The 12,510-nt window shown below is 64.2% G+C and overlaps 2 protein-coding genes and 1 long non-coding RNA gene across 4 annotated transcripts in view; 1 reads left to right on the top strand and 2 right to left on the bottom strand.

Annotated features, from left to right (window-relative positions):
- The window catches only part of PHRF1 (PHD and ring finger domains 1), a 28,363-nt gene extending 26,788 nt beyond the window's left edge, over positions 1–1,575 (bottom strand). Inside the window, exon 1 of the mRNA XM_047774848.1 lies at positions 1,485–1,575. The gene's annotated coding sequence lies outside the window, so the exon portion shown is untranslated. The remainder of the gene's footprint in view (positions 1–1,484) is intronic.
- A 5,035-nt stretch (positions 1,576–6,610) lies between these two features.
- On the top strand, positions 6,611–8,080 carry LOC125124774 (uncharacterized). The gene is made up of 2 exons (XR_007134309.1): positions 6,611–6,683; positions 7,157–8,080. It is a non-coding gene; the product is annotated as an uncharacterized LOC125124774 (long non-coding RNA).
- Positions 8,081–9,654: 1,574 nt separating this feature from the next.
- Positions 9,655–12,328, bottom strand: RASSF7 (Ras association domain family member 7). 2 transcript variants are annotated; one of them, XM_047774842.1, is made up of 6 exons: positions 12,230–12,328; positions 11,536–11,666; positions 10,636–11,348; positions 10,367–10,495; positions 10,210–10,291; positions 9,655–10,118 (listed from the first exon to the last, which is right to left on the bottom strand). In XM_047774842.1, exons 2-6 carry the CDS (start codon positions 11,657–11,659, stop codon positions 10,087–10,089), a joined length of 1,080 nt encoding a protein of 359 aa, XP_047630798.1. In that variant the 5' UTR covers positions 11,660–11,666; positions 12,230–12,328; the 3' UTR covers positions 9,655–10,086. The 2 variants fall into 2 exon arrangements, with proteins under 2 accessions (XP_047630798.1, XP_047630801.1); XM_047774845.1 differs by lacking the exon at positions 10,367–10,495.
- Between the last annotated feature and the right edge of the window lie 182 nt (positions 12,329–12,510).

Below are 12,510 nucleotides of genomic sequence, written 5' to 3'. Positions count from 1 at the left end.
GCCAAGCACCTGTGCAAATAAACACTAAGGAGGAAAGCATAATTTGCGACCCCCAGCACCCCTTCCTCTGTAAAGACTGGGGAGCAGGGCCCCCAGCTTAGGACCTACTGACCCCACCCGCAGCGCCAGATCAGACAGGCCTGCCCAGACTCACCACCCCCACCTCTGCTCACACGTTCCAGACCAGGGGCCAGGAAGCCCTTTCGGCAGGAAAGCCCCCAGCCCCTCCCGGCTGCTGGCCCCCTTCCGCAGTGCTGGTGGTGAGTGCTCTCTGGCTTCCTGCTCAGCCTCCAGATTTGGAGGAATTAGGGGAAAATTCTACATCATAAAGAGCATTGCCCTCTCTTAGCCCCTGCACCAACCATTACTGAGGAACCAAAAGAATTTTTGGTGTGGGAACCGGCAACTGTGCCAGGGCCTGAACCAGAGTGCCCATCGCCGTGCCCAGAGCAAGGTGGCCGAGTCCAACATCTCACACCTGGCCAGCTCTCGCTTTCCATTCATCAGCTGCCACAGAAGCTACAAGACCTCGAAACTGTAAGCTGCAGTGGAAGTCAAAATGCTAGTGCCCACAGGTCCTTGCAGGGCTGAGGTAGACACCAAAAGTCCGGGCTGGGGGGCTGCTGAGAGAACTAAAGCCAGGCTGGCCCTGTCAGGACCTATGCCACCAGCCTAGTGCAAGAGGAAGCCAGCTGTTGCCACTCTGACTCAACACTGTTCCTGACAGAAAAAAATACCACCAACAGGTCCAGGGAGAGAGAGGAGAGGGCGCTAAGCCCCAAGTCAAACCTCACTTCAGCTTCAGTCCCGGTGACCACTGGCCAAAATGTGGCTCACCGGGCAGACACGACACGACTCTGCTGTCGTAGAAGCAAGAAGTACACAGACTCCAAAGTTGAGAACGACGCAACACAAGCCTGGTTCAGAGAGGCAGGGGCCAAATCAGGGCCTAGGTTAACACAGTGCCCTGGCTCAACACTCAGCAGCTGTGTGACGCTGGCAAGTTAATCTCCCCGGGCTCCAGTCCATTTATCTATGAAAACAGGGCGGCCCAAACCCACCCCGAGGAGCTCGTGAAGACCACACGGGTTAAGGAACGGGAACCCATCCGTCAGCCACATGGGCCTGTAGAAAAAGAGTCGACAGAAGCAACGACGATGACAAGCTGGAAACGAGTTAGCGAAGGGTCACACTTTGCTCTCAGAGCCCGGAGAGCAACAACGCAGGGGCAAGTGTCACTGGAAGAGGAGGGCTCCCCGCGGCCGGGGGCTGGAAGCCCCGGAAGCCCGCCTGCAGGACCGGGGCCTCCCAACCTCAGCACGAGGCCTCCCGCGCCGGCCCGGTCCCCGTCGCCGCCCGCCCGGGGCCAGCGCGGCGCAGGCCTCACCCCGCGGGGCAGGCCGCAGACAAAGCGCGCGGCGCCCAGGGCGGCCCTCCGGCCGGGACGTGGCAGGGGCCCGGGACGCTACGGCCTCCGCACGTACCCAGAACCTCGCGCCCTGCTGACCGCTCCCGGGCGCTCGCCGCCGCCGCTGCCGCCGCCGCCCGACCGAGAGCCACGACTAGGCCTGGCCTGGCCGCCACCGCCGCCGCCGCCGCCGCCGCCGCCGCCGCCGCCGCCGCCGCCGCCGCCGCCGCCGAAGCGCGCTGCTCGACCCGGAAGTGCAAATGTCGGCTTCCGGGACCCTCCCGCCCCGCCCGTTGGCCGGAACCACTGGGACCAGGACGGGGAGGAAAGGTCTGAAGTGGAGGAAGGAGCCGCTCCCTGCGCTCAGGGACCTCAAGGTTTTGGAAATATTGTTTAATGAGTTATCGCCTTCCAGGTACACCAGTTTCCTGGAAGAACGTGTAATGCCTAGTCGCTCGCTAATTGGCTGCTCCTGACGTCCTCCCCGTCGAGGAGCTGGTACAGTCCGACCCTCCGCCCGCCGCCCAGGGCGAATGGGAGCGGCCGCCGGGCACACCTAGGGCCCCGCCCACAGCCCAGGCCCCGCCCACGCAGTGTCCCCGCCCCGCCCACAGCACGGGCCCCGCCCTCACGTCCCTAGCCCCACCCCGAGCCCCCACCCCGGACCTCGAGCGCGAGTCGGGGAGACCACCGCCTAGTTGGCCTGCGGGCGCTCCCTGAACCGGCAGCTGTGGACTTCCTGTTCACGCCAACCAAACACTGACGGAGCGTCAGCGCGGGCTCCTCCCGGCGCTGGGCGCAGCGAGGCCGAGCCCCCAGCCCCGCGCCCTGTCCAGTCCAGACACAGTAAACAATGAACGCTGCGAATCACTACACCGCGGGGTGTGTGAGGTGCTGATTCATGCTGATAAAAAGATAAAGCTGAGCAGAGAGAAGGAATCCGGAGCTCAGGAGCCGGGAGGACTGCTGATGGCAGTTAGCTGGGGAGGATGGACCTGGCCAAGACGTGAGGACGGAGAGGGGCAGCCACGGGGAGAGCGCAGAGAAGCTGTCGGCACCCCAGAAGGGAGGCCCCGTGAGGCTGGGCCCTGGCGGGGAGCGGCCAGAGGCTCCGGGGTGCGGGGGTACTGGAGGGTCCTAAACAGGGCGACAGGCGCAGACTTACAGGATCCCCTGGGCGGCAGCGGGTGAACAGACTGGAGCAGAGCCGGGGGACCAGTCAGGAGGCCACTTCGGGGACCCCCGTGGTGCCGGCGGGGGCGGGGGGTGGCAGCTGTGGGGAGCGATTAGCTTCCGTAAGTTGTGAAGACAGAACCGAAGAGGATTTTCGGAGGGGTTGGATGTGAGATTCCAGCTAAAAAGGGGAAAAAGAAAGTTTCTGGAAGCCAGGGGAAGAAGTACATGAAGAAGAACGCCTGGGGGGATTGAAGTGGGGGTCCCTGGCAGCGCGGGTGGGGGGTGGTAGCGGGCAGCTGAAGGGAGTTTAAGGAGAATGTGAGGAGAGCAGTCAGCCCGAGAGGAGCACCCAGTGGGAGGGAAACAAAAGTGGAAGTAGCTGAGAAGGCGCCCTCGGGCGACGGCTGTTCTGTTCCTTTTGCTTATGTGGCCTGGAGAAATAACTAGATCTTATGGGCTCCGGAAGGGACTTTGCAGGAAGGAAGAATGGATGGTGCCAGAGAGTCGAGGGACTCAGGAGAGAACCTTCGTGGGGGGGGGGTGTCTGGCACAGCACAGTACCTCTTGAGTGTCACCGGAGGGGACACTTGGGCTCTCAGTGTATCAGTGGCATGACCTCAGGAGAGATCCTCAAGCCCTCTGTGCCTTAGTGTCTCTGGCTGTAAAGTAGTGATGTTGAGGGCAGGATGGGGGAGCACAGGGACAGCAGTTCAGATGGGGTCTGGCATGATCAATACCTTGCCCCCCCCCCACTTCTGCATGGTCTTGGCATGTGCTGGCCCCTCTACACGGCCAGAGCCCACTGGATAGGAGGAGAGTGCCCTATAGAGGGTCCCAAATGGGGGAGGGGTGGGAGCACCTGCTGAAGCTCCTGGGAAGGGGTTGGACAAGCAGCTTATGGCCAACTTGGAGCCCCCTTGGAGAGGACCAGCCCTTCCCACCTTTGTCTGCAGCTGCTCCTAGGGGCTGCTGGAAAAATTATTGTAAGAAACACATGCACCCATAGTGAGACACAATTATGTCTTCAGCAGGCATCTTCGGGTAGTGAACAACCTACCCAGCCATGCCAGGCTTTGCTCAGACGTGGGATGTGTCCCCAGGGAACTCGCCTATAACCTCTGGTCTGGTCCCAAACCGAGCACAGGTGATACCGCTTGAAAGCATAGGCACACACACACACATAATTCCATGTCCTGGTGCCCCCCAATAATTCACTCTCCTACATGCACGTGGGCACCTTCCAGGTACACACCCCTGTCATGGCTGTCACCTCACGTGCACACTGATTGGTCACTCACCTGCCACTTCCCACATACTAGTGCCAAGCAAGGACACTCCTGGCACTCTGGCCACACATCCCTCACAGACCTGCACCCTGAGGCCCTCACTGCGTCCTGGTGTGGACTGGCATGACACACTCCTGCCCCTCGTAGGCCCAGGCGGCCCAGACGTGGGACGCAGCCTCCTCTCCTCACGCTGGCAGAGGGTGGAGCTGGACAGAGAGCTCCCTTGGTTCTGTCCAGCCCAGGCCAGCCCTTTCCCCTGCCAGAACACACAGGGTTAGAGACAGGAAGGGCTGCAGGCCCTGAATTAAGAAGGTGGGTGTCTTAGTGACCCGGGTGGCTTAACAAACTTATTTTCTGACAGTCCTGGAGGCCAGAAGTCCAAAATCTAGGTTGACAGCTGTGCTGCCTCTGAGCTCTGTAGAGAGAAGCCCTCCTTGCTGCTCCTAGTTTCTGCTGCCTAGACTTCCTGGGCTGAAGCCACATCGCCCCCATCTTGCCTCAGTCTTCACCTGGCCCTCCTTCCAGGGTCCTCCCCCACCCACCCGCAGCTCTCTTGCTCTCTCTCTGGCCACATGCTGGGCATGCAGAAGTTCCCGGGCCAGGAATCAAACCCGCACCACAGCTGTAACCAGACCAACAGCAGCAACAATGCTGGATCCTTCCCCCCTTAACCTGCTGAGCCATGAGGGAACTCCACCTATCTCTTGTCCATCTCTCCCTATTTTTTTTTTTTTTTGGTCTTTTTAAGGCCCTCCCGTGGCATATGGAGGTTCCCAGGTGAGGGGTTGAAGCGGAGCTGTAGCTGCCGACCTACACTACAGTCACAGCAATGCTGGATCCTACTGAGTGAGGCCAGGGATCGAACCTGCATCCTTCATGGATCCTAGTCAGATTTGTTTTAGCTGAGCCAAGATGGGTAACTCCTCCTCTATCTCTTATAAGTACACTTGACATTGGATTAAGGATCCACGCAGATAATCCCGGATGATTTCATCAGGATAACGTAATTACAAGTGCAAAAACCCTTTCTCCAAGTGAGGGAATATTTGCAGGGTCTAAGCATTGGGACAGAACATATCTTTTTGAAGGGCGACCATTCAATCCACTGCAGAGGGTGATAAAGGGTGCATTTTGATCTGGCAGGAGTGGGGGCACTGCTGGGGCTTGAACCAGGAACTTGGAGTCACCCTGACTTCTGGCCTGTCCTTGTCCCTGTCCCAGACTTCTCTCCTCCAAACCTCTGCCCTCTCTGCCACCCCCAATCATACCCTGTCCTGAAAGGTGTGGGCCTCCTCAGGGGCCCCACAGATGGCTAAGGGGTCCTGGAAGACCCACAGACCCAGGCCTTGCTGTCCCCTCAACTTCTGACCCCCAGGCAAACGAAGCTGGCTCCTCCCTCCTGCCCCAGCCATGGGGCCACACCCCACCACACCGCACACCCCACAACACCCTGCTCTGGATTTCTACACTCAGGCTTCAAGCAGATGCCCCAGAGCCCTGCACTTAGCCACCTGGGCAACAATTTCGAGGGAAGAAATGAAATGACCAAGAGGGCGGAAAGGGTGCAGGAGGGGCCTGTGGTGCTGGTTTTGTGGCAGCTGGTGGGCTCCAGCCCAGGCTTATGTGCAATGCAGGGAGGACAAGGAGTGGGGTGTGAGCTGGGGGGCAGGTGGGCTGCAGAGAGCCGCCAGGCTGGCTGAGGGTGAGGCTGAGGTGGTACTGCCGCTGGGCCAACGACCCAGGGTGGCAGGGGCCAGAGGGCCCTTTGGAGCTGCCTAGAGGTGGAGAACGAGGTCCTCCAGGGCAGGTGCCAGGGGCGCCGCTTGATTTGAGGCAATTAGGGAAACAGGGGGCTTCTCAGTTACTTTGGAGTGGGCACAGAGGTCTTACAAGGACCCTTGTGTCAGGAACAAAAGCGAGGTAGCTCTCTGCCCGGTGAGGGGGCCAAATAACCCCTGATCCTCAGGGAGGCTGGGAGGGGAGTGGGAAGAGAAGGGCCCAAGACCCCTCTGGCTGCCAGCTTGGGTCTCCACCTGATGGATAACTCCAGGTCTGACCCGATCTGTTCCCTTGACGCACACCTTTTCAACACCCGGACAAGACCGGGCAGAGGTCGGGTTAAGCGGCCGAGGGCCCTGCGCCCCGTGCTGCGGCCCCTCCAGACTCGCACTCCGAGCCTTTCGTGGCCACGGATGCCACAAGGGTTACCCGGAGTCCCCAGGGCCAGCCCGCGGGCGGGGCAATCCCGGCCGAGCCGGAGTCCCCTCCCCCGCAACCAGACCGCCCGGGAGACCAGCCCGGAGGCGCGGGCAGGAGGGGGTCGCCAGGGAGCGATCCAGGCTACGTGCCCCGGAGCCCGCGGGCGCCGGGAGAGCCCCGGGCGCGAGGCGGCAGTGCGAGGCAGCCGGGCCGTCCCACCGCCGGGGCCGGCGAAGGTAGCGCCTCGGATGGATCCACCCGCCCCGGCCGGCGGGGGAGCAGCCCGGGGCGCCTCGCTGCGGCGCAGAGCCCGCCGGCCCCGCCCGGCAGGTGGCGGCCCCGCCCCGAGGCCGACGTGCGGAAAGGAACGCGCCGGCCGCGCCCGCGAGGGGCCGCGCGGCGGTGGGCGTGGCATCCAGCCCCCGGCTCGCGCCCACTGGCTGCGGTGCGGCAGGGCGGGCCCTGCTCGGCCGACCATTGGCTGCAGGACCTGGGTATTTGCATGCGGGCCTGGCGCGGGGCGCGGGGCGCGGGGCCGGAGGGGGTGCGAGGGGCCCGCGGCCGCCGCAGAAGTTGGGCCGAGAGCCGGCGACGGCCCCGCGCCGGGGTCGCAGGTGACGCACGAGGGGTCCCAGGCCGGCGGGCGGGAGCTCGGCCAAACAAGGGCAGCGGGCTCGGACAGCCAACTTGGAGGGGCGGGAGGGGTCGGGGGTGGGGGACGACCCCTCCGCCCGCCCGGCGGTCCCTCCAGGCGCAGGGCAGCCACTGCCCACCGCACACTGCGCTGCTCCGGACCCACTGTGCGTGTGACAGCGGCTGATCTGTCCCTGGGCAGCGCGACCGCCCGGGTCCCTCTGTGACTCTGCTCTGTCGGGCAGGGGACAGCCACATCGGGTCGGAGGGCGCGCGCCGAGGCGGTGGGAGGCGAGGGCGCCCCTGTGGATCGGGTGTGCCTGTCTGCTCCCAGCAGTTGGGTGGGTGGGTGGAAACGAGAGACTTTTAGGGGCCTTCGCTGCCCTCCGCAGGAGAGGGCTCGGGTTGGACCAGATGTCCCCTTGGAGGGAACCCTCTCTTCCCTGTGTCTCAGGGGGCCAGGATGTGCAGAGTTCCTGGGACCGCCTTCTGGATGTCGCCAGCCCTGGGCAGGCATCGGTGTTGTGGTGGGACCGTGGACGTCAAGACCGGAACCTCCAGAACCAGCCTCTTGAGGGCCACTTCAAGGAACTTTCTTGTGGGATAGTGACAGATTTGACTTCTGCGTGTGCTCTGCTGCTTCAGCGAGGCCACTGAGGGAGTCAGGACTCTGAAGACCCTTTTGTGGTGCCCAGCAACATGCCCCTCGGAGAGGTGGGGGTTCCCTGGGGCCTGCCCTCGCTGTTGGCTGTTCTCAAGTTCACCGTGAAGATCTTGTGGTCGTGGAGCATGCCCAGAGCAGCCTCTCGGCCCACAGATGCCAGCATGCTTGTGGCAGGCCTTGTCCTCTCTCCCAGTTGGGGGGGTGGGGGGCAGGAGAAGGCTGGACTTGGACTCCCCTTCCGAGGGACCCTGCCCTAACTAACGGTTGTGTGGTGTACTGAGTGTCACATCCAGCAGCCTGGGCGCAGCCGGGTTCTGGGGGTGGCAGGGAGGCTGTCGATGGCTTTGGGGTTGAGAACTAGCAGAGCTGCCACCAGGCAGTGACGTAGTGTCTGACCCTCGTTGGACCCTCGTGCTCTCAGCCAGCCCCAGAGGGCGCTTCCGTGCTGGGGTCAACGGGAACTCCAACTCATCTCAGGCAGGGTGCTGACCCTTTCCCTCAACACAGTCCGGCCCTGCAGGTGACAGCGAGGCCGGCTGTCCCGCACCCCGTCTAGTCCTGCCGCAGCTCTAGGGAGCTGGCTGGTCTGGCCCAGTCCTGCCCCGCCATCGGCTGCTAAGGGGGAGCCAGGCCTTTTCTCACCGCGGCACATATCACACAGGTGTTTTCAAAGTACAGTTAAAAACTCAGAAGTAAACTTTCCAGCAACTTAAAGATTTGCTTAGTGATCCGAAGCACTTCCGGCAACTTTTGGGGGGTGTGGGGTTTTCTTCACCTGGAACAGCCACAGAAGCAGAACACAGCGGCTGCCTGAGGGCCCCCTCTGAAGTGGAGAGGAGGGCTCAGTAGCTTCCTCGGAGCCAGTGTCAGGCCAGGGACAGGTCCCTGGCCGTGGCCTCAGAATTAACAGGTGTTCCCTGGAAGCAGACACAGAAGACCAGGATGTGCAGGCTGGGCCGGCTCACCCTGCTGCCCTTGGGGCCGGGAAGGTGCATGGCCCTGGGAGGGGTACGGCTGCTCCTCCCCCTCCCCTGTGTGTGGAGTGTGGTCCCTGGGTGGCACCCGGCCCTCCCTCTGCTGGCCTGTTTGCCTGGCTTGGGCGAGGACGCCATGCTCAGGCTCAGGGCTCCCGCCCAGAGGTCCACCCAACCCTCCTGAGCACAGGTGGGGGCTACAGGTGAAGGGGCAGGCCCCTTGGACTGGTGGTGAGGCCTTACCAGCCTCTGCACCCCAGGCTGCACCCTGTGTGACCCTGTGCTTGGCCCTATCTGGAGATACAGGTCAGGCAAGTCCAGGCTGCCGTGAGCCGGGCTGCAGGCTCAGGCAGGAGTGGAGGAGACAGAGGCGGGGATGGGCTGGGGGCTTCAGGGCCCCAGCGTCCTCTGACACGGGGTTCCTTTTGCCACCTGGAGCCACTTCCCTTCTCTGGACCATCCCAGGCAGGAAGCACCAGTCCTAGTTACTCCCGCAGGCCGTGCTCTCAGTTGCCTTGCTTCTTGTGCTCAGGACTTCATGTCCTCCATGGTCTGCCCCAAATGAAGTGGGGAGCGCCAGGCCCAGCTCAGAGGCCCCCCAGGGGAGGGCTGAATCCACCCCCTGTTCCTTAGTATGCACGCCTCAGAGTCCCCCAGGATCTGGCCATCAGACCTCCAGTCCCAGCCACAGCCCTGAAAGGTGAGAGTCTATGGGACACGCCAGGACCAGGACTGTGTTTAGAGCTTGCCCTGCCCCAGTTTAAAGGCTGCAGGCAGGCAGCAGGGGCTTCATGGCCACCTGGGGAGTGGACATGGGGTGTCAGGGCGGCCACACCCTCAAACGGCCAGCAAAGCTCCCTGGGCCTGGCAGACCCAGCACAGGAGTCCAGGGCCTGCCCCCACGAGCAAGCTTGCAAGAAACCTGATGGACAGGTCTGGCGTGTCCTTGAGTGCTCGTATCCAGGAGCCACCCCTGAGGGGGCAGCAGGTCAGAGAAGAGAAGCCAGGCAGAGAGGGGTCCAGACAGAAACCCAGGTCAGTGCTGAGGCTGCTTCAGGCCCTAGATGATCCAACTCTCATCCCAGGCTCAGGCTGCCAAGGGGAGGCCCCGCCCCCAACACCAAGAAGGTGGGTGGACATGGCAGCCTGCAATGAGACCCCAGGAGCCCCAGCTTTGGACCGACTGGCCGCTGGTCCCTGGGAGCCCTCCACCGCAGGATCCCTGGCTGTGGCCAGCTCAGGTAGCTCAGGTGCTACCCCGAGACTGGGTGGAGTCTTAAGTTCTGGACCCCGCAGATCCTCAGGACACACTCATGCCAAGCGGGCAGTTTATTGAGGTTTTGGCCTTGGGGAGGGAGGCAGCATACACCTGGACACGCAAACGCACAGGCTCAACGCAGGACCCGTGCACCTCCCAGCCCCAACAAGGAGCTGTGGCCTTCAGGGCCTAGTGGGTCCTGAGCTGGCATGCCCCAAGCTTCTCCAGGGGTCTCGGCAACTTGACAAAGACTAGGGTGACCAGCCTCAGCCTCCCCTGCCCCCTGCAGCAGAAACCCTAGGGCCCCGAGGTGTCCTGTCTTGGGCCCAGGGTACCAGGGCTTCCCCCCACACGGGGGGGGCGGGGGAGTCCTCCGTGACCACCGGCTCTCCTGTCATCCAGGCTGGACCAGCCTGCGCTGGCCTTGCTCGTGTCGTCAAAGCCCAGGGCTGGGCTGGCAGCGGATGTCCACTCTTGGGCAAGACCTGCTACCTCCAGGAGTTCTGCCTCATGGGGGCAACTGTGGGAAGGACAGGGGCTGAGAGGGTGAGGGAACCCCCCCCCCCCGCCAAGGGTCTCATCCCACACGCAGAGCGGGGAGATGCACGTACTCTCTGGGCTCAGGCTGGACACCAGGGCGGGGCTCTGGGGGGCTCCCGGGAGGGGCTCTTCTCTGGCCGGAGGCAGAAGGTCCTGTGGGGAGAGCAGGTTAGCTTGGAGCTGGGCCAGGCCTCCACGACCCCGGCTTCCCTCCAGAACCACCCCGACCTGCGCGCTGGGGGGGGCCCTGTCTGGCCGTGGGGGTGGTGGCAGCGCAGCCCCGGTCTGCTGGATGAACTGCTGCAGGTTACACTGGCGCAGCTCCCGGTTCAGCTCCTCCAGCTCCTGGGCCTGGGCCTGGGGCAAACAGGATCCCTCAAGGGCACGGCCATGGAGAGCCACAGCCCGGTGCGCTCCCTTGTCTGGTCCTGGGACCAGCACCCAAATCCAGCCGAGACGGGGGAAACGGTCAGGGCTGCAGGGTCCTGTGGGCTCACCTTCAGGGCGTGCTCAGCAGCCTCCAGGGCCCTGCCCACCAGGGAGAGGCTGCCCTGCACCTCCACACTCTGCCGCTCCTGGGCAGCTAGGTCCTGGCGCAGGCGTTCTGTGGCAGAGGCTGTGGGTGAGGTGGGCCCAGGGGCTTCTGTGGCCAGCTGTATCTCGGCTTCCAGGGCGCGGGCCTGGGCATCCAAGGCCTGCAGCCGGGCGGCGTGCTCTGCTGTGGCTGCGCTCAGCGCCTGCAGGCGTGCCTGCCCCTCATGCTCCCTTGCCTGCTCCCGCCGCAGCTCCTGCTCCCAGAAGGCTTCCTGGCCCAGCTCTGCTGCATTCCTCCGCACCCTTCGCTCCCAGCCCTGCAGGTCTGTGCAGCAGCCTGGCATTGGTGCCACTGAAGCCACAGGCTCAAGTGGCACAGGGCTGGGGGCTGGCCCAGGACACCCCAGGCTGAAGGTCAGGGCTTTGCGGGGCTCACGGTCCAATGCTGGTCGAGGCTTTGAGGGAAGGCTGGCTCGGATGGGGCAGCGCTCAGGGGGTGGGCAGCTGTCCGAGGAGGGCCTCCCAGCCAGGCTGGGTCCTGTCCGCCTCAGGACAAACTGAACATCGCTGGCAAACTGTCCACAGGTAGCCTGGGCACCCACTGGACACTCCTGGGGTAGCAGCTGCCGTTCCTTCTCTTTGAGACGCTGTACAAGCACAAAGCGGCCTGTTTGGCCTGGAGTGGGGAGAGGGGCCAGTCAGCCTACATCTGCGGCCCTCCATCCCTCTGGCTTGAGCCATTAGGGAAGGGCAAGTGGGACCAGCAAGGAGGGCTCCACCCTCCTTGGGGGAGGAAGGGGCCAGAGGGCCAGGCCCCACCCCAGGTGCACCTGCTGGGCCCATCTGTGCCCCAGGGGACTCACCTATCGCTTGGGCTAGTGCGATGACCACTTCCTGACAGGTGGTTTGCTCTGACACCCCACACACCACGCGCTGGATGCCATCAACCCATACCTTCAGCTCCATGGCTGCCAGTCCTGAGAGCATCCCTGTTCTGCAGGGAGGGTAAAGGCCACCAGGTCAGGCCCTGCCTGGCCCCAACTCAGTCTGGTTCTCTTCCTCCTCCGGGCCTGCCCCCCACTCTCAGAACTTGCTCAGGACTGCTGCCCCTCAGCGTCTGGTACCCAGCTCCACCCGCAGGCCGCACATTCCTGGGGGTGGGGTGGCAGGGACCAGCGCCCCCCCCAAAGGGGGAGCCAGAGTGCCCTCTCACCGCTCACGGAGGCTTCCCCACTTTCCAGCCTGCTGTCGCCCCGCCCCACTCCCGGAACAAGGCAAATCATTAACCAGACCAGGCCACCTGGCTCAGAGGGTACAGCCCCTCCCAAAGAGCGCCCGCGAGCAGACCTCGGCCCTCGGGATCGCCGCACCCGGCGCAGGAGGCCCTTCCGCACTCCCGCCCTTCCCGGCGCTCGCCCGCGAGGCCGCCGTCCTTGCCCGGGACCCGTGCAGGTGCGGCGCGGCCCCCACGCCAGCCTGGCTTGAGCCCCTCCGTCGGAGTCGCCTTCCCGGGCTGCGCCTGGTGCTCTGGAGGGCCCAGGACCCGGCGCGGCTCACCTGGGCGCCCGCCGGGCTCCGGAAGCCGGACGCGAACTGGCTGCCGCCGGGCGCGGAACGCCGCCGCAACCTGCCGCCTCCACCGCCTCGGGAGCGCCCCGGCCCGCCACCCCATTGGCCCAGAGCCCGCGCGCCCCGCCCCCCATCCTCCATTGGCTCCAAGGCGCGCACTGCCCGCCCCGCGCCAACGCCCATTAGCCACTTACTCCGTGCCTCGCCTCTGGCCCTCCCCATTGGCTCCCCTCCCGCCCCGCCCCGCCCCCGGAGGCGCCCAGGTGTGG

The sequence above is a fragment of the Phacochoerus africanus genome, chromosome 4 (assembly GCF_016906955.1).
Source record: "Phacochoerus africanus isolate WHEZ1 chromosome 4, ROS_Pafr_v1, whole genome shotgun sequence".
NCBI classification, from domain to species: domain Eukaryota; kingdom Metazoa; phylum Chordata; class Mammalia; order Artiodactyla; family Suidae; genus Phacochoerus; species Phacochoerus africanus.
This window is presented reverse-complemented; position numbering and strand designations above follow the sequence as displayed.